A 21,083-nucleotide genomic window follows, 5' to 3' on the forward strand; every position below is an offset into this window, starting at 1 on the left:
GTGGAGTGGCCTCAGGCAAGTCACTTAACAATTTTGAGCTTCATTTTCTCTTTGTAAAATAAAGAACATAGAAGCTACTAGGATGAGTTGTTTTTAAATTTTAACACCATAATTTATGTGAAATATTGGAGCAACAGTTCAGTATTCACTAATTCAATGTTCATGGAAATGTTGTAGAACGTAACCACCTTAACAAGTCTCCATTGACAGATCTTCTCTCTTTAGCTATACTGAAACCTTGAAGACCTCCAATATGTGTTTAATGTTATACCCCCTACATCACAGAAAATAATACTGTGTTCACAGCAGGCACTTGGCATCTCGTGGGTGCAAGGAGACTGCTACCTATTACAGAACTCTTGTCATGTTAAAGTTTGATTACCACTACTTCCAGAAGACAACCTCCTAATAGGTCCAGGATGTGGCCTAGGAGTCTATATTTGTAAAACAAACAAACAAACAAACAAAAAAACCCACTGGACCAGACAATCTGCAAGTCTCCTTCTATTAATAGCTCCTACATTCTGTGGCTGATAATGGCCTAATACCTCCTCCTGCATATTGTGGCTGGTAATTTTTTTTTTTTTATAAAGTCTCGCTCTATCACCCAGGCTGGAGTGCAGTGGTGCCATCTCAGCTCACTGCAACCTCTACCTCCTGGGTTCAAGTGATTCTTCTGCCTCAGCCCCCCGAGTAGCTGGAATTACAGGCATGTGCCACTATACCGGCTAATTTTTGCATTTTTAGTAGAAACGATGTTTCGCCATGTTGGCCAGGCTGGTCTCGAACCCCTGACCTCAAGTAATCTGCCCGCCTCGGCCTCCCAAAGTACTGGGATTACAGGCGTGAGCCCCCACACCTGGCCTGGTAATGGTTCTTGACCCTGTTTATCCATTATAACCATCTGAGAAGCTCTGAAAACTATTAATAGTCACTTCTGATTCATTCGAGCAGCAAAGACAGAAAAAAAAAGAAAACATGAAAATATTGATACTTGGGCTCTTGCCCTGACTCATTGAATTAGAAGCTCTGGAGATGAGGCCCTGGTATTGGTCTTTTGAAAAGGCTCACCAAATGATTCTGATATGGAGTCTCTTTCAGATGACATTTTCCTTGTAAGAGTGACTCATAGCATGGCAGACAACTGGGGAGAGGGGTCACAGGAGTTCTTTCCCAGGGCCCCTCAAACCGTACTGCATAGATAGCCACTTAATAAGCTTCTGTGTATTTAAGAGTGTTCCTTAATCTTTGAATTACCAACTAGTCCTCATGACTGACTGGATATTTATTAATCTTAAAACCTTTAGACCTTGGCACACAGTAGGTACTCAGTAAATATTTTTAAACGGATGAAGTACCGGATTATGACCAAGAATGACCCTGATAAAGCAAGCATAATCTGTTTCAAATGAAACCCTAGTTTTCTGGTTCTGAAAACAGCCTGTACTTACAGAACTGGAATCCCTTCTGCTTGGAGCTACCTGCCCAGAAAAAGAAAGCCAAAATCATGGGAACCACCTCAGAGAAACTGGTTTTCTACAGAGCTTCCTGACGTATAGTGTTTGTCAGATGGTAGATACTCCAACCATATATGCTGAATTAATGAACTAATTCATTACTAATTTTAGCAATCAACTAATATATTTTATGCCATGTCTACTATGTGCTTGATGCTAGGGGGAGACATATTACCATAAAATGGCATCTCTGCTTATACAGCCTGGTTGAGGATGTGAGTGATGGCAGTGTGGATTAACAGGAGTACTATAGGAAACCCAAGAAGGGGAATTGAGGAGTTGGGGAAGGATTGAGGATAAAGAGTTTGAACTAAGCTGTAAAGTGATGGCATTTAGCTAGTCAGAGGGACACTCTAGACCCTGAAGGATGGGGACAGGGAGGAAACAGCATGAGGTGGGTCCAGGAGTGATAACAAGCCCAGTGTGTGCAGGGAGCTGTGGATAGAACCACCAAGTACAGCAAAAGGTGATCTTGGAGAGAGGTGGTTAGAGAGCCAGGTGTAGTTTGTGGCGGGCTTTGGAAGTCAGGCAGAGGTTATGTTCATGTCCAGGCAGTCTTGAGTGTGGGAAGGAAGGCCCCCTGGTTCCCAGGATGGTCCTCTATTGTCCTAGGCTCCCACAGTGGTTGCTATAGGAATTGATTATAAGTAGGCTCAGGTGTCAAGGGCAGTGAGCCAGAAGGGCGAATCAGTCAAAGCTTCAAGAACCTGAGTTTCATTTTTTTGTTACCAAAGCGGGACCCTATCTTGCTCTAAAATATTTGGCCCTATACCTGACTTTGGTCAAGATTTGAGTGATCACAACCCTGACATCTGTACTAATACAGACAACAAATTTAAAAAATGGTCAAAAAATAACCAGCTGCTGAATTCTGCGCTGAGGGAAAGGCAGACTCTCTTCTATTCCTTATTCCACCAAGCTGCTGGCTTCATATTTGCTTCAAGCGGCTTGCAGTGGCCCCAGAGGTACTTAGCAATTCTAGTCCCGTGTTTCAAGCCAAAATTCGTTTTAGCCAGAAAGGGTGCCTGTTGCAAAATGAGATTCCCAGTTGCTTGGAGAAAAAAATAGGGTCAGTGAAGAGCTCAAACATTCCAGCCTTAAGGTGCTCAATTAATCTAGGCTTAATGGATTGGGATGTCTTCAACAATGTCAATTTCTGGGCCCCACTCTTCCAGAGATTCTAACTTTTAAAATCTGGTGTGAGCCTAGGCATCTGTGCTTTAACAACCACTCCTCAGTGATTCTTATCATCGGACACGTTTTAAAAACAGCTGGTTAGTGCGTGGTTATGAATTAGTGCAGAGGTTGGCAAACTGTTTCTCTTAAGGGCCATATAATAAGTATTTTAGGCTTTGCAGGCCATATGTGGTGGCACAAAAGCAGCCATAGGCAATACATAAATGAAGATCACGGCTGTGTTCCAGTAAAGCTTTATTTACAAAAACAGGTGGTGAGCAAGATTTGGCCTATGTAGGCCTGTAATTTGCTGGCCCCTGAAGTGTATTATGCCTTCCTGCTACCGCATTCACATTTTGACCAGGGCCTTCCCAATTCTCAACATTGTAATTCAAAGGAGTGCCCCTAATATTACGAACTTCAAGCCCCACAGCTGAGCTTTGAAGATGCTTTGGGACACGGAGGCCTCTGAGAGGCCCCTCATTATCACTGCAAAGCAGGCCTCACCTGTGTCTGAGCATAAGGCTAGATGTGACTCCATGACATCTAGCAGAGACCAGCTGGCAATGAATGAGTCACCAGCATCAAGGCTGAAGACTGAGAATAGGATGGAATCTTAGAGACCAACAGGACAAGGGTCAAGGAGGAATGAAGTATAAACAAGCTGAAAATAACTCTGAAACAGACACCTGGAAATGATTATAATCCCTGAAAATATCAGCAATTTCGTTTTCTCCTTTGTGGTTTGTGCCTATAATTAACTGAATCTTTGTTTTCAGTGGTACAAACAGAAACTCTCTAGGACAGGATCTAATCTTGCATCTTTGGTAGGGATAGCAAGGATGCCATCCTCTTCACTGTGATGAATACATAAAAGGATACCAGTTGGGGTTCTTCATTTGTTTGAGTCCATTACATAACACCAAGGTAGAACCAGAACCAGTGGATGAAAGACCAGGAAAGGACTCCCAGCTTTAGCCTGCTGTGGGGGAACAACCACTAAGCAAAGGCTCAGGAAACCTGGGTTCTGGTTTCGGCTCTGCTACTCAATTATTTCAATACTTTGGGTAAAGTATATCCTCTTCCCAGGCCTCTGTTTCACATGTGAAAATGAAGGTTGAGCTGCATGGCCCATTCAGGTCTCTAGAGATGCCTCGTTCTACACACTGTGCCATGCAGGAATCTGAGGGCAGATGATGGCAGAGAAGAGAGGTGACTGTCAGGTAGAAAGATTCCACTTGCCTCATGTTTTTGGCACCTTGGTGGAACTTTGGATGACTGTGGAGATGGAATCAAACACAGCTGCCTGAGCATAGCTACAGATCTTTCTATCTTGCCCCTTTCTCTTGCTTCTGCCTCAGCCTGAAGCCCCTGCTCAGGATTGGAGCACCAGGCTGTGCAACACACAAAGGCATTTATCAACTCCATGTATAATCAATACTGTAATCACTTTCTGCAACGGACTCCAGCTCTGGATTTCATTGTGCTATATTGTCTGCTGCCAACAAATTGCCCCTTTGGCTCAGGATGAGAAGTCTAAGGTTCCTGTAGCTCAATGGTTCTTAATCTTGGCTGCATTTGGAAATCATCAGAAACTTGAAAAAAATACTGATGCTCAGACCTCACCCCCAGGAATTCTGATGTAATTGGTCTGGGGTGGGCCCTGGGCTTCAGGATTTTTAAAAGCTCCTCCCAGCATTTCTACTATGCAGCCAGGACTGACACTCACTGCCTGAGTTCCTGCTAGACTCAGGTGAAACAAGTGGTTTTTTGCAATCTCCCCTCTGTGGGAATGAGATCGCTGGCTCTGACAGAGAACACAGCTGGGACCAGGGCCTAAGACACAATGAGGACGTTTGTTTCTGATGTGTATCTTAGGGCCCTGCCCTCCTGTGGCTGATCTGGTAAATGAATCTCAACTGCAGTGTAAATGGTAGATAATAGCTTAGCGTATTCCCAGCTGGCAGGGACCTTCAGAGCCTTAACACAAAGAAATTCCTGATTGTAGGACTCGGGCTCCATGGCAAGGCCCATAGGCGTGGTGGTTTGAAGTAGCCCCAAACCTGATTCACTCCCTAGTCCTCTTCATCTCAGTAAATGGCAAGTCCATTCTTTCAGTTGAAGTCTCTCTTTTTCTCACTCTCATGTCCAATCAGTCAACATATCATCCTAATTCAGTATTCAAAATATATCCAGAATTCACTCACTTTTCAACTCCATCATTACCATCCTAGCCCAAGCCTCCATTATGTTTTAACCATATTATTGCAGTTACAAATATTGTACTTAGAGACCCCCAACTGGTCTCCATGCTCTTGCCATTGCCCTCCTACGCTCTGTTTTCCACACAGCAACCAGAGGCTTCCTTTTAAAATGCACATCAGACTCTGTTCAATCAAATCCCTCTAGTGGAGTGAAATCCAAAGTTCTCACCGTGGTTTACAAGGTCCTACGTGACCCAGCCCCCAGCTGCCTCTCTGAGCATCTCCCCCCTTGCTCCCCCTCCATCACGCCACTCCAGCCACCTTGGCCTTCCTTGCTGTTCTTCATACACCTCAATTCACCTCAGGGCCTTTACTGTAGTTTCTGCCCAGAAGCCTTTCTCCAGATAACCTGGTGGCTTTCCCTCACTTCCTTAAGTTTCTGCTTAATGTCTCATCCTCAGAGAGGTCTTCCCTGACCATCCTGTCTAAAATAACCTCCCACAGTGGCCGGGAGCCGTGGCTCATACCTGTATCCCAGCACTTTGGGAGGCCAAAGTGGGTGGATCACTTGAGGTCAGTAGTTCGAGACCAGCCTGGCCAACATGGTGAAACCCCATCTCTACCAAAAATACAAAAATTAGCTGGGCATGGTGATGCCTGCCTGTAATCCCAGCTACTCGGGAGGCTGAGGCAGGGGAATCACTTGAACTGGGGAGGCAGAGGTTGCAGTGAGCCAAGATCACACCACTGCACTCTAGCCTGGGTGACAGAGCAAGACTCCTTCTCAGAAAAAAAAAAAAAAAAAATTAAAAATATAACCTGCACAATCCTACTTGTGGATATATATCCAAGGGAATTGAAATTAGTATGCCAAAGAGCCATCTGCATTCCCATGTTCATGGCAGCACTATTCACCATAGCCAAGATATGGAAACAACCTAAATGTCTGCCATCAACAGATGAATGGATGAAGAAAATGTGGTATAAATACACAGTGGAATACTATTCAGCCTTTAAGAAGAAGTAAATCCTGTCATTTGCTACAACATGGATGAACTTGGAGGACATTATCCTAAGTGAAATAATAATAATTATTATTGTAAGCCAGACACAGAAAGACAAATACCACATGATCTCACTTATATGCGGAATCTAAAAAAGTCAAAATCATAGAAGTGGAGCATAGAATGGTGATCACTAGAGGCTAAGGTTGGGAGGGAATGGGGAGATGCTGTTCAAAGGATACAAAGGCTCAGTTAGACAGGAGGAATAAGTTTTTGAGATCTATTTCACAGCATGGTGACTATAGTTAATAATAATGTATTATGTATTTCAAAATCGCTAAAATAATACCCTCACTTCTCCCACTCTAACTCACTCATTCTCTTGTGTAGTCCTTTACCCTGCCTTATTTTTCCTCATAGTCCTTCTTTGCTACCTAAAAGATATTTATCATCTGTCTATTCCTGCTGGAATGGACGCTGTATGAGGCCAGGGAGTTTTGTCGGTCTTATTCACTGCTCTATCCCTCATCACCTAGAACACTGTGTGGCATGTAGTAGGCCCTTGCTAAATTTGTCAAATGAATGAATAAACGGCCCCCCAAAGACAATGAGGATGCCCCTCAGCACGACTCCTGTATTCCTAATTGCTGGGCCTTACGGAGCTCAGCAGGGAGCTAGAATCCAAGGGGCACCCAGGAAAGGCTTAGTTTCCAGTGTTTGCTAATCATGCTTCCGATAAAATTGTGGGAGAGTTTTCAAGAACTAAAAAGCCAGCCAGGCATGGTGGCCTGTAAGCCCAGCACTTTGGGAGGCTGAGGCAGGTGGATCACCTAAGGTCAGGAGTTCAAGACCAGCCTGGCCAACATGGTGAGACCCCATCTCTACTAAAAATACAAAATTAGCTGGGTGTGGTGGCACATGTCTGTAATCCCAGCTACTCAGGAGGCAAGGCTGGAGAATCGCTTGAACCCAGGAAGCAGAGGTTGCAGTGAGCCGAGATTGCACCATTGCACTCCAGCCTGGGCGACAAGAGTGAAACTCCGTCTAAAAATAAATAAATAAACACAAGCCTGGCTAATTTTTTGGGCATTTCTTACAGAACTGGATAAACAAAGTGGTGCAGAGCCCAAAACTAGAAAGCCAGGAGACTTGGGTTAAATCTCTCACATCTTTATTCCCCAATAATGTAGTAACTGTGGATAAATCCTTTTGGAGTGCTAGGTCTCCTTTCTCCCGCATCTAAAATAGTATTTATTATGCATCTCCTTCCTAGGGGCAGGGCATGTCTGTGAGGTAAACAAGATCATTTCTGTAAATTCTTTGGGATGCTTATATTCAGATATAATAATAATAATAAAAAGACACCCTTTAGGTCTATCTCACTTTAAGAAAACCAAATATATAAAAACTCAATGTATGTTATTACTAAAGAACTTTTGCAAACTCCCCTAGGCCTAGAGTATTAATAATGGGGTTCAATCTACCCAAATTCAATTCATGCCCAGCTGTTTCAGGACACACCAATTACATAGGGAAGCATTTAGCACATTGCCTTGCACCTAATAGGTAATTACTATTTGTTTATTGACTCCTTGATCAGTAATGCAAAGTGTACCTGTACTGGGACATCTTAACTCTGACGTGACAAAGGTTAGGCTTTCCCTAGATATGGAGAACTCACCATCTCTCTGTTCTTTTTCCAGTCCCCAAAATCTGCTTTCATCAGTGCCGCGAAGAAGGCCAAGTTGAGGTCCAATCCTGTGAAGGTTCGATTTTCTGAGCAGTTGGCAGTTGGAGAAACAGATGCAGTAAGTGTAGCTTCAGCTCCGTCTCCTCAGCCCCTGGCCATAATCTGCCTGGCTGTCAAGCTCTTGCTCTGGGGCTTCTTATAGTGGACAGCTTTCCGAATGGGTTAGAGTGGGAGCGTCCAGGTGCTGGAGGGGGAAAAGTAGCGAGTGAAGAGGGATATGTGACATCCAGAGAGGCCCCAGGCATTGTGGGGAGAAGGAATACATATTGATTCACTCAAGATCCTTCTGATGCTTAGGGAAATTTCCATCCCTAACACAGTAGCTTACACTCAGAGCAAGTGCTCCGTAAACATCTTTTGCTACTTGATAGAAACAGGAAGGAAATAATGGCTTCTTGAAGACCCAGGGAATGAGTGGCTGGTGAAATTGAGCTCTCTTCACGTTTAAGTGATCTTGCAACTCCATATCTTGACCGAAAAAGGCCATGCAGTGATGAGTAAAGTTGCCTAAGGGAAATGATACAGACTCTCGTTAAGTCACCAAGTTTTTATTAGGCACCTGCTATGTTCTTAGCACCAGAGGGGAGGCAAAATAAATACCTGTTCCTTGCTACCGGATACCTCTCAGCAATGTTGAGGGAGACAAGTGGTTCAGATTGAGACAATACAAAATCTACTACTGGGTGGTATTGTTTCGAAGAACGGGTAATATTTGACAGCCCATGCCATGCAGCTGCCAATTTGGGGAGTCTTGGCCAGCCACAGTGTTTCTTACTGCTTTGGGAGGTTTACATGCAATGAACTGTCAGCTCCAGATGTGCAAATGAGAAGAGGCAGGTGAAGAGCAGACAAGAAGTGTGTCAAGCAGTCATGCATTCTGGCCAAGTCCCTCAGGAATCTGCAGAAGTTAGTGATAACCCGGTGGGGACAGAGGGGATAGCTAGAGCTAACAGGCACTTGTGTGCTTTTGATAGCTATGATGGGCAGAGCTGTCTGGAGGCCCTTGGCGTTTACGTACTGAGGCACAGCCACAGTTGTTGGGAGAAGATAGCAGGCCCAGAGCAGGGAAATCAGCAGGGTGCCAGGCACTTCTGTATTATCTGAGGCAGAGTTAGTGAGCAGAAGGGATAGAGGACACAGGTGTCTTCCATCTCCATTTCCCTGACTCTCATTCCCAAACTCAGCCTATGCCCTCCTCCATCTCTGCATGAGGAAGGCTGGCAAACCCAGGGGACTACAGGACCCCACTGGGCAAGCTGTCTGAATAATTGATGGTTGGAATCTGTGTCAATCCTAGAAGAAAAGGTTTAAGAGAAGTGATAATTGGTGAGCAGAGAGGAAAAGGAGTAATATGGAGTCCCTGCAAATCAGGGTGAAACAGACCCCGAGGTCCAAGTCACCAGGAGGATATTTGCATTCTGAGTGCTTGAAAACCCAGAGGACGTATGACTTGGATTTGGGAAGTATGAACAGGCGCATCCTATCCCATCTCAACATTGCAGAGTAATCAGTCAAGGGCAGGCCACCCAGTGAAGAACTCCTTCCCTTCCTCCCCACTCCCCTCCCCTCTCTTCTCTTCCTCTCCCTTCTACTTCCCCTTCTCCGCTTTCTCCTTCTTCCACCGTGATTCCCCTCTCCATACTTCACAGCTAAGTTACAGGCACAGCTAGTCTACAGGCGTAACAATGCCCCCCACTCCAGTCTAATCTGAATGCAAATGCCACAGAGTAGCTAGGACCCACCTAGAGTTACTTCATTCTCTCGGACAGGCCACCAGGCATAGTGTGAGGCTCTTGTCTGGGTGAGAGACAGACATCAATCTTCCAACTCTCGCTGCACTCATGAAATTACCTGATGTTACAACAGCACCCTCCTCCATGCTGCCGCCAGTATGGACCATAGCAGCCTCATCACAGATCGGGACCTGGGGGAGTCCAGGCCCAGGTGACTCCAGGCTCTCCTATCAACCCTTTCCTTTCGTGTTCCAAGGCTTTATTAAGCAGCCAGAGCAAAAGTAAATCTTGTGGGTGTTCCTTGCCAACTCTATTTTTAAGCAAATTCAATTAAGTAATTATCTGAGTCCAACCCAGTGTGCTAAATAAAACCTGCCACCACTGGGATCCAGGGCCTCTGGGCCTGGCAGGAGCAAGGCATCTCAAGATCAGGGAGGGGACCAGGGAGTCACACTCTTCTAATTTTATATCCCATCACTTCCCACCTTGGCTTGACCACAGCCAAGCTTGTCTCTTGGCTCCTCACCACTATCAACCATACCCCAACCCGGGAGGATTTGCTTGTTCCTTTTTCCATGCTTTGTCCATGATCCATGACAGTCTCTAGGTCTAGACTGTTCTCATCCGGTTTCTCAAATATCCACACCCACTGTCTCCTTCAAAATCAAAATCCAATTTGCCTTATCTAGGAAACTTTAGCCATATTATACCTGTTGGTTTGTTTTGGTTTTATAATGTGTATGTGTGCCAAGTCACTACAACAAGAATTTAAGACCGGATTTAAATCTCCTGTAGCTCTCATAGAGACTTAGCATAGTGTTGGGCATACAGTAGAGGTTCAATGAATGCCCAGTGAATTAAGGAATCTGGTTATCTCTGCAGCTTTTCCATTCCTATAGAACTGATGATGATGTTGGCCCAGGGAAATGGTTGGGATGAGAGTGATCATTCAGTAAGTGCACATCAAGCACCTACTGCCCATTCATTCAGCAGCCATTTATTGTGCACCAAATGTGTGCCAGGAACTTTGTTTAGTGTTGGGACTACAAAGATAAATAGGACATGGTCTTTGTGCTCTCATTTCACCATTTGATTGTGAAAGACAAATATCCTTCAAAAATATGATAAAGGTGAGTTTTGGCAACATAGTGAGAACTTGTCCCTACAAAAAGTAAAAAATTTAGCTAGGTGTAGTGGCACATGCCTGTAGTCGTAGCTATTTGGGAGGCTGAGGTAGGAGGATCACTTGAGCCCAGGAGTTTGAGGCTGCAGTGAGCTGTGATTGTACCACTGCACTCCAGCCTAGGCAATAGAGTGAGACCCTGTCTCAAAAACAAATCAAAACAAAACAAAATACGCTAGTCTACAGGCGTAACAATGCCCCCCACTCCAGTCTAATCTGAATGCAAATGCCACAGAGTAGCTAGGACCCAACTAGAGTTACTTCATTCTCTCGGACAGGCCACCAGGCATAGTGTGAGGCTCTTGTCTGGGTGAGAGACAGACATCAATCTTCCAACTCTCGCTGCACTCGTGAAATTAGCTGATGTTACAACAGCACCCTCCTCCATGCTGCCGCCAGTATGGACCATAGCAGCCTCATCACAGGTCGGGACCTGGGGGAGTCCAGGCCCAGGTGAGAGCATTGTGAGAAGTGTGCATAAATTGCTATAGGAATGCATGGAAAGACCAGGTCCAGGTATCTGATGATATTAGACCAAGGCTTTACAGAATACATATTTGAGCTGGGTTTTGTAGGATAAATAGGAGTTTGCCAAAGAGGAAAAGAGAAAGGCAGAGGGAACAGCTTTTTCTTTCTTTCTTTCTTTTAGAGTCCTCAGAGAAAGAGAACAGTCTTTATTTAATGAATTTTTATTAAGAATGTCTCAATCGGAGTCGGTACCTCCCACTCCTAGAGAGCTTTTGAAAATGTCTGAGGGCCAGGCGTGGTGACTCTCGCCTGTAATCCCAGCTGCTACTAGAGAGGCTGAGGTAGGAAGATCACTTGAACTCAGGAGGCAGAGGTTGCAGCGAGCTGAGATCACGCCACTGCACTCCAGCCTGGGTGACAGAGCGAGACTCCGTCTCAAAAAAAGAAAAAGAAAAAAAAATAAAAGAAAATGTCTGAGGGTGTTTCAGGTCATCCCAATGCTTTGGTGTGCTACTGGCACTTCATGTCTCAGGGTCGGAGATGCTAAGTGTTGTGCAGGGAGGGCGACAGTCCCTGAATAATGAAGAATCATCAGAGGTATGGAGGTGTGAAAGAGGTGTGGGTACTAGGAATAGCAAGACGTGACTGTGGAGACTAGGCAGGGGCCAGGTCAGAAAGGGCCTAGGGAGGGGAAAAGGCAGAGCAAAGGCCTTGACAGGACATGATCTTGGCTTGTGAAGGGCCTCAGGGAAAGGGAGGTATCAGGAGATAAGATCAGTCTAGAAGCTTTGTAGAAGGTGTTCAAAAAAATGTCAGAGATAAGATCAGGCCTCCAAAGGAGGCCTCTCATCAGCCCTTCAGGGGGTGTGCGGTGATCCCTTTGCTCTGATCTGTGGAGGTTTGAACTACAGTAGAATGTGGGTGCTCCGTAATGTCAAATGGAGGCAGGCTTTTGTTATGGCTCAGTGTCTTGTTGGGGAATTTGGTTCTGGTCCCCATGTATTATTGATCTGCTCTTTCCTCTGTCTCTGTCCTCCTACACCTTTGGCTCTCTGTCTCCATCACCTTTTCTCTCTCCTTTTTCACACCCTTCCTCTGGCTTCGTACCTCCTTCTAAATGAGCCCCTCTCCTTGTCCTTTCCCTGCTTGTTCACAGAAAATGATGAAGAAGGAAGCTCTCCTCCTCATCCCCAACGTCCTGAAGGTTTTCTTAGAAAATGGGCAGATCAAGTCATTCACATTTGATGGTCGGACCACTGTTAAGGTACATACAGTCTCCTCCCCCTGGTCAGCATTGCCCTCTCCAGAGTACATGCGGTTGTGTGTCCTGTATTCCTCTGAGTCTGCACATAGCTGCTTGCCACTGGAGTAAGGTGGCCTTTAAGCTCTGGATGCTTGTTAGCACAAGGCTGCAAAAATGCACAGTCCCAGATGAGAGTGGTGGTAGAAGTTTGCATGCCCAACTGTGTGCTAGTAATTGTTAAACCGTGTGTGTGCACTTATACTTGTGAACTGCTTTGTGTTTGTGTTACATGGGGTCCTTCAGGACTTTTAAGAACTAAGCAATATGAAGATCATTAAGCCACTTATAAAGCAAAAGTGATTTATATTGATACAATAACACCTACACAAGTTTATGCACAGAAATAAACACAGTCTATTGGGAGATTAGCTTAGTTATGCCTTCCTTTTTAAATAACAACCTGATCTCAAGCACTGAACCAAGATTTGAAATGTCCAGCCACAGCCTCTTTGGCTGTTCTTTTCACAGGAAGAGCAATTACTGAGCTGTGATTCTTTACAGCTCAGCCAGGTGTCAGAAAGTCCTAGTGACTTTCCTCTAATCCTTAGGAATAGAAGTGATGATATGATTCACCCCAGATTCAACTCTGCTCTGGGACAGAAATATCCATTCCTGCATCTCCTGGACTCTCTCCAGAAAGAGAATGCCATCCCCAGAAAGAGTATTTTAATGCAACTAATGCCGCCCAAACTGCTGGGCAGCTACAGTGTCTACCCGGAAAACCTAGCTTGGTCCACAGGTACCCTGTGGTTCCCGTACTGGGACCAAGGCAATCCTATAAGTAAAGAAACTCTTGGACCAACAAACGTTTGCTAAGAGGAGTTATCAGGTGCTCAAAATGGGTCTTGCCAGTGATTTTCAACCAGGATTGGTACTTCCCACTCTTAGAGAGCTTTTGGAAGTGTCTAAGGATGTTTTAGGTCATCCCAATCATTTGGTGTGCTACTGGCATTTTGTGTTTTAGGGTTGGAGAAGCTAAGTATTCTGCAGGGAGTGGGACAGTCCCTGAATGGAGAATTTTTTTGAAAGGCTTAGGCCTAGGTGGGTCCCCCAGGGGACCTAAGACCAAAACATACGACTTAGGGTGCCATAGAATGTTCTTTTGGCTATTGAAGGGGGCATGGGAGGGGGCATTGAAACAGAACTAGACCACCCAGGAGGTGTCCAAATGTGCCTTCTCCAGATGTGAATATCGCTTTGTGTCAGAATCCTCCTTGGTGGTTTATTCATGGGATGGTATGTCCATTGTGGACTCTGTCTCCATACTGGAGTGTTTAGTGCCCTCTCTTTCCCCTTGGAGTCTTCTCTGAAGTTCTCCCACCTCACATCATCAGCACCATTGTGGCTTCCAGGTAGCCCCAGCCTTCCAAGACAGCAGTGTTCCCCTCACTTGTGATCTCAATCTGACTCCAGGAAGGGTGTGCTGGCGACTTATTGGAGCTTTGACAGGCTGCCAAGCCACTTGTCCCAGAGAGGTACCTGGGTGAATTGACAGCCTGGCACAGGGGCTGTTACACTTGTAACACCAGTTGGCAATCGCCGGATTGGCTGTCCACAATCCCAGTGCAGCCAAACTGCAAAGAAAACCTCATCTGTCCCTGACAGAGCCCCAGCAACACTGGCGCCTCTGTGTCTACTTGGACAACACAAGAGATGCTCTGAAGTACCCACCAATTTCCAGCCTAACATTTGAATAACTGAACGTCTTTCAGTGTTCACTGAGGGGCTTGTTTGGCAACTGCAGTTGTAAAGATGTTTCATATTCCCAAGTTTGATTCTTTCCAGCCTTTGGGGGCTGAGAGATGCTGACTCCATGAACACACACATTGGAGCCCAGTGTATAAGCCAAAGTCACAGCAAATCAGTGGCAGAAGTCTCAGAACTGACATTTGTGCAAACCCTACTGAAATGTTTTCAGACACCCTAATATTAAAAGTAGGGCAGCAGAGCAGATAGAACCCAGAAGTAGTCAGATTTATGACTGTACACAAAACACATGACATAGTTCCTCTGCATGGATACATTTTTCAAGTTGCTAAATTGATCATCTATAAAATCCAGTTATGGTCAAAAATGAACATTTTGCCAGTAACTCAAGTCATCTGATTTAGATTATGAATCCAGAAATAGTATGCTTTTTAATCATATAAATGTCACTTTTGCTTTTGTTCATTCCTAAGAGTTGACAGACTATCCCAAGTGGATATTCTGACTTATAAGAGAAGGTGAAGGGAGAACCAACACAGTGCCTGTCACTTAGTAAGCGTTTAAAAGATAATTTGTTGAATGGAAGGAGAGAGTCAGGGAGGGAGAGACATGACCTTCTTTTGCCATATGCCTGCCCAGGTGAAATTCAGAAACACCTATCTCTAACCCCCTGCACCTCTCCCCAGGGCCCAGGCCTCTGAGCAGCACTCATGGGTCACTTTCCTCATTGTGGATCACAGAGGCTGGGCTACCATAAAGGCCAGTGTTGCAGCCTTCTCCCCAGGACTATATTTCTTTTCTTGGTGTTTAATGCCCCCTCCCATGTTTGGTGCTTAGAATAGCTTAGGGCCAGAACTAATCTCCCTCTCAAGGCTCTTTTCGGTCCCACAGGATGTGATGGTAACATTACAGGACCGCCTTTCCCTGAGGCACATTGAGCACTTTGCTCTTGTCCTTGAGTATGCCGGGCCAGAACAGAATCACAAGTTTCTGCTTCTTCAGGACAAGCAACCCCTGGCTTATGTAAGTAACTCTTTTTTACAGATAGCTTTGCATGTGGCCTCTAGTAGAGAAGACCCAAGGCACTCCCTGTCTGGAAAATTTATAATGATATGCTCAGCCGGTTCCCAGAAGTCACAGTTCTCACCCAAAGCTGGTATTATCCACCTCCAGAAGGCTTTTGGCATTGGCCTTTGTGAGCTGACAAGAGCATGAAGATCATTAGTCTTGGTCTCTAGGGGGAAGAGTATGGGGTGATTCACCACATGGCACCCAGAATGCTGAGATAAGGAGCAGTTGCAAGTCTTCTGTCTCCTGGAAACCCCACATGATAGATTTTTCTGCTTCCTGGGAGAAAACTTGGCCTTTTGCATGAAGGCTGTTATGGAAGGGTCAGGGAGTGGACCCTACTCAGCCAATTCCCAACTCCCACTTATCCTAGGACAAGTGGGAGTTGGGAATTGGCTGAGTAGGGCCAAAAATAGGCGGCATGTCACCCACATCACTTTACAAGGTAGAGTAGGAAAAAGTATCCGGTCTTTCTAGCCCTCACCATATGGAAAAGGGCTAGGGAAATCCAGGATTCCTGGATAGCATTTCATCAACAGTGAAGCACCAAGAAGTGTCAGAGATGCAATCAAAGCCAATCGGTGCTACCAAGTAGGGTGGGACAGAGTTGGAGAGGCACAGTGGAAGAAATACCTTTTCAGAGCCTACATGAAAGCCAAACAAAACCCCAAATCAGACACAAAAAGATGAAAGGATTTTTGGAAAGAGAGATTCAAGTTTAGCTCTCAGCCAAATGCAATACAGAGACTCACTGGTGGGAAGGAAAGGTTGTGGGCGTCTTGCCTGGAGGGAGGCCTAAGCACCTCCCTCACCCCCAAGCAACCCTTTGAATTCAGTTGGTCTGTTGTTCCAAATGGGATTTTAAACTTTTTTATTATGAAAACTTTCCAACATACACACAAGTAGGAGGAATATAGTATCATTAACCCTATTACCCATTCCCAGGTTCAACAATTATCAATACAGTGCCAAGATGTTTCATCTGTACCTTGAAATAATATTTTAAACCTTTGATTTACTCTAATCAGCAATTTACTCTGCTTGAGGCTGAGCCCCTCTGCAAGGTAAAGGCATGAATCCCACAGCAAGAAAAGAGTCTGAGCCATTGCCAGGAGCCCTCCCTTCCTGCCTAGTGTCTTGGGCTTTAGACCCAATGGTTGATAAAAGTCATGTCCTAGATAAGTGATTTGAAAATTCCTCGTATTTTGGGTCAGAAGTGCAGAAAAGACCTGACTCCCCACTACTTTCCTCTGAGGATAAGTGGAATCAGCCAGGTTGGAGACAGAGTAGGAAACAACAGCTTAGCTCTGCCCCAAGCCCCACCTTAAGGAGCCACTGAGCTGCCTGCCCAACTCCCCAGCCATTGATTCCAGATCTCTTTTCTTCTCCCCTTTCATCCCTGGAATTCAGGTGGTACAGCGGACGCACTATCACGGAATGAAATGTCTCTTCCGAATAAGCTTCTTTCCCAAAGACCCTGTGGAGCTGCTGCGTCGGGATCCTGCTGCTTTTGAGTACCTATACATCCAGGTAGAGTCTGACTTGGGGATACACAGACAGACCAGTAGACAAAGAAGCAGGCAGGCTGTTCTGCCATCACAATGAAGTAGCTATATAAGTTTTTCCAACCTCCAGGTAGCCCTGAAGGCCCTTTCCTTCCTTTTCTGCTACCATTGTAGGCCATGGCCAAGTTGGCTGGCCTGGTGACCTGAGCTGGCTGTGGCTCAAAGTCCTGTCTATTTGTCCACTCAGATCTCATCAGTTTTCAGAAACAAGCAATCCCAGTAACTCTGGCATCCTCACGGGATCCTAAAGTTTAACAAGCCCATTTGGGTTTCAACGGGTCCCAACCCCCAATACCTAGCTCCAGTATGAGATGATTCCCAATTCAGTTTATCCAGAAACATTCACTAGATGCTTACTCTGGGTTAAGCCCTATGCTAGGTACTAGCAATCAGAAGTGAATAAAGAACTGTCCTGGCTCACTAGAGCTTATATGTGCGTCAATAAATATGACAGCAGCAGGGTGCAATGAAGATGAGGGCACTCAGGAAGCATTTTTCCAACTCTACGCAAGACAGATGGTGCACGCTTCATGGAAAAAGTGATATATGCATGCTCTTAGCCTTGAAGAATGAATGAGAGTTTGCTGTGTAGAGAGATGGAATGGAGGGGGCATACTCTAAGCAAAGGGCCTTGCATTTACAAAGCCATGGTGGCATGAAACAGCATGGGATCATGAGATAACCATGAGTGACTTTTTATGGCTAGAATACGGGATGTGAGGTAAAGAGGAGTAGGGAATAAAATTGGAGAGACAGGAAGCAGTGATCAAAGGCTTTTGGTACGCCAAGGCAAGCATAGACTTTATGATTGAGGCTAGGCGGCGGTTCTTAAAGTGTGGCTGTTATAGATTCTTTGCAATTTCATGCTTCCTGGAGTGGTAGCATCAGCATCAACTGGGACATTGTTAGAAATGCAAATTCTTAGGCCCCAGCCCAGTCCTACTGAGTCAGAAACTCTGGAGGTAGAATTCAGTACTCTGTGTTTTAACAAGCCTTCCAGGGGATTCTGATGCCCAAAAGACTTTGAGAACCTCTGCTTTATGATGGTGGTTTTAAGCTTAGATGCACATTAAAATTATCTGGGAGGCTTTGGGAAAACGCTGTGCCCCATCCAAGACCAGTTGAATCAAAATCTATGGGAGTGGGGTCCAAACACTGGTATTTTTTTAAATTCCTCAAGTGATCCTAATGTGCAGGCAAAGTAAAGAAATTCTGCGGGAGAGTAGGAGAGCAGAAATTATTAAAAGAGAAGAATAGCCTGGTCAGATGAGCAATTTCAAAAGACCACACAGTGCTAAGGAAGTACACCAGCTAGGGAGCAATGGCAGTTATCCAGAAGAAATGACAAGGGCTAGAACCAGGGCTATGATGAAGGAGGTGGGATGGGTTTCAAGAGAGATTTAAAGGGTAGAATGGATAGACTTTAACTTAACGAGTGTCTTGTAGAGGTGGTATCATTCCCCAAGTTCGAGAATACAGACAATGGAACGGGTTTAGGGAAAAGATGAGTTCATTTTGGGAAATGTTGAGTTTTAGGTGCCCATAGGACATACAACAGCTCTTAATGAGAGAAAAAAACCTCGAACTTCATCTGTCTCTGATGGTAATACCCAGGGAGGTGCTATGAGACATTGTCATTGTCCTTTTTGACTGTTTTGACAACCTAAAATGTTAGGAACGTTTCCCAAACAGCCTCAGGTTCATTTACCAACCTTCTAGGAGACAATGAGTTGTGGTTGCTCTGTGAATTTTATAAGTTTAGTTCTCATTTTTTTTTTTTTTTTGCCCTGAATTTCTTAATTCAAGCTTCCAAGGATTACCTTGGTTTGAATATTTTAGAATTTAGTGACAAGATCATGTCTATCCTATCCTTCTGCTTCGTGATGATATGGACTTCAGCTGTATTCTTTCTTTTTTACATGTAACAGCTTTATTGAGGTCTAATTGACAAATGATAAACCGTACATGTTTAAAGTACACAATACCATACGTTTTGACCTATGTTTATGCCCATGAAACCATCACCACAATCGAAATATTGAACATATCCAACACACCCAAAAGTTTATTCAGGCCACTTTGTAATTCATCCCTCCCAGCCCTAGGCTACCACTGACCTGCTTTCTGTGACTATAGATTAGTTTGCACTTTTTAGAGTTATATAGATATGAGATCACATGGAATGTACACTTATTTTGATCTGACTTATTTGGCTCAGCATACTGATTTTGAGATCCATCTGTGTTGTTGCATGTATCAATTATTTCGTTCATTTTTATTGTCAAGTAGTATTTCATGGTATGGATGTTCCAGAATGTGTTTATTAATTCACCTGTTGATAAGCATTGGGGTTGTTTCCAGGTTTTAGTTATTACAATAAAGCTTCTATGAACATTCACGTACCAGTCTTTGCATGGACATATGCCTTCTTTTCTTTGGGGTAAACACTTAGGAGTGGAATGGTCTGAGCATATGCTAGACCTCTTTAATTTTGTAAAGAAACTTTACTGTTTTCAAATGTAGTTGTACCATCTTTCATTCCCACCAGCCATGTATGAGAGTCATTTTCTTACATCCTTATCAGCACTTGGTATTTTCAGTATCCTTTTTTTACTTTAGTCATTCTGATAGTGCATAGTGGCATCTCATTGTGATTTTTATTTGCATTTTCCTAATGACTAATGATGTTGAGCATCTTTTCATGTGTTTATTTGATGCCATGCATCTTCTTGGGTGAAGTGTCTGTTTAGATCTTTGCCTGCTTTTTTATTGGGTTGTTTTCTTATTGAGTTTTGAGAGTTCTTTATATATTCTGGATACAAGCCGTTTGTTAAATATATTATTTGCAAGTATTTTCTTCCAGTGTGTAGCTTTCCTTTTCAGTCTCTAAACAATGTCTTTCACAGAGCAAATGTGTAAATTTTGATGAAGTCCAGTTTGCTAATTTGTTCTTTTATGGACAGTGCTTTTGGTGTCATATCTAAAAAATCTTTGTCTAACCCAAGGTTACAAGAATTTTCCTCTTTTTTTTCTAGATGTTTTATCATTTACAGTTTTATATTTAGGCCTATGATCCATTTGAATTAACTTTTGTATGTGGTGCAAGGTATCCATCAAAGTTTCATGTGTGTGTTTTTTTTTTTTTTTGCATATGGATATCCAATTGTTCTAGCACCTTTTGTTGAAAAGAGTATCCTTCCTCCACTGAATTGCCTTTGTACTTTTGTCAAAAATCTGTTGTTTATATATATAGATAGATAGATAGATCTATTCCTGTACTCTCTATTCTGATCTTTTGGTCTACTTGTCTGTCTTTATGTCAACATCACACTCTTGATTACTGGAGCTTTATAATAATTCTCGAAATCAGGAAGTATTTGTTCTCCAACTTTGTTCTTTTTCAAAGTTGGTTTGGCTATTACAGGTCCTTTGCATTTTCATGTGAATTTTAGAATCACCATGATAATTTCTACCAAAACCTGCTGTGATTTGGATTGGGATTGTGTTGAAACTATAGATCAATTTGGGGACAATTGACATCCTAACAATATTGAGCCTTCCAATCCCTGAGCACAGTATTTCTACATTTAATTATACCTTCTATAATTTTTCTCAGCAGTATTTTGTAGTTTTCAGTATATAGGTCTTTCACATGTTTCGTCAGATTTGTCCCTAATTATTTCATATTTTTTGATGCTATTGTAAATGATTTTGATTTTAATTCCAATTTTCAATTATTTCTTGCTAGCATATACAAATAGAGTTGGGGTTGGGCATGTTGGCTTATGCCTGTAATTGCAGCACTTTGGGAGGCTGAAGCAGGAAGATCGCTTGAGCTCAGGAATTCAAGACCAGCCTGGGCAACACAGTGAGACCCCCATCTCTGTACAAAAAGATTTATTTTTAAGAGAATAGAAACACAATTGATTTTTCTGTATGGATCTTATATCCTGAAGCCTTGGTAAACTCACTACATTTGGCCCTTCATATCTACAGGTTCCGTATTTGTGGATTTTGAAAATATTCAAAAAACAATAAAAAATAACAGTACAATAATAAAAAATGCAAAATTTAAAAATATAATATAATAACTATTTGCATAGCATTTTTATTTTATTTTAGTTTGAGACAGAGTCTTGCTCTATCACCCAGGCTGAGTGCAGAGCCATGATCTCGGCTCACTGCAACCTCCACCTCCCAGGTTCAAACAATTCTCCTGCCTCATCTTCCCAAGTAGCGGGGACTATAGGCATGCACCACCACGCCCAACTAATTTTTGTATTTTTTAATAAAGACAGGGTTTCACCATGTTGGCCAGGCTGGTCTCAAACTGACCTCAAGTGATTCACCTGCCTCAGCCTCCCAAAGTGCTGAGACTTCAGGCATGAACCATAGCATCTGGCCT

At 43.8% G+C, this 21,083-nt stretch overlaps 1 protein-coding gene across 1 annotated transcript in view; it reads left to right on the plus strand.

The window, feature by feature from the left end:
• Positions 1 to 21,083, plus strand: part of FRMPD3 (FERM and PDZ domain containing 3) — an 82,086-nt gene that overhangs the window by 15,638 nt on the left and 45,365 nt on the right. The window contains exons 6-9 of the mRNA XM_055268646.2: positions 7,605 to 7,709; positions 12,192 to 12,299; positions 14,937 to 15,068; positions 16,524 to 16,643. Coding sequence (XP_055124621.1) covers positions 7,605 to 7,709; positions 12,192 to 12,299; positions 14,937 to 15,068; positions 16,524 to 16,643 — 465 coding nt within the window. The remainder of the gene's footprint in view (positions 1 to 7,604; positions 7,710 to 12,191; positions 12,300 to 14,936; positions 15,069 to 16,523; positions 16,644 to 21,083) is intronic.

The sequence above is a fragment of the Symphalangus syndactylus genome, chromosome X (assembly GCF_028878055.3).
Source record: "Symphalangus syndactylus isolate Jambi chromosome X, NHGRI_mSymSyn1-v2.1_pri, whole genome shotgun sequence".
Taxonomy (NCBI): domain Eukaryota; kingdom Metazoa; phylum Chordata; class Mammalia; order Primates; family Hylobatidae; genus Symphalangus; species Symphalangus syndactylus.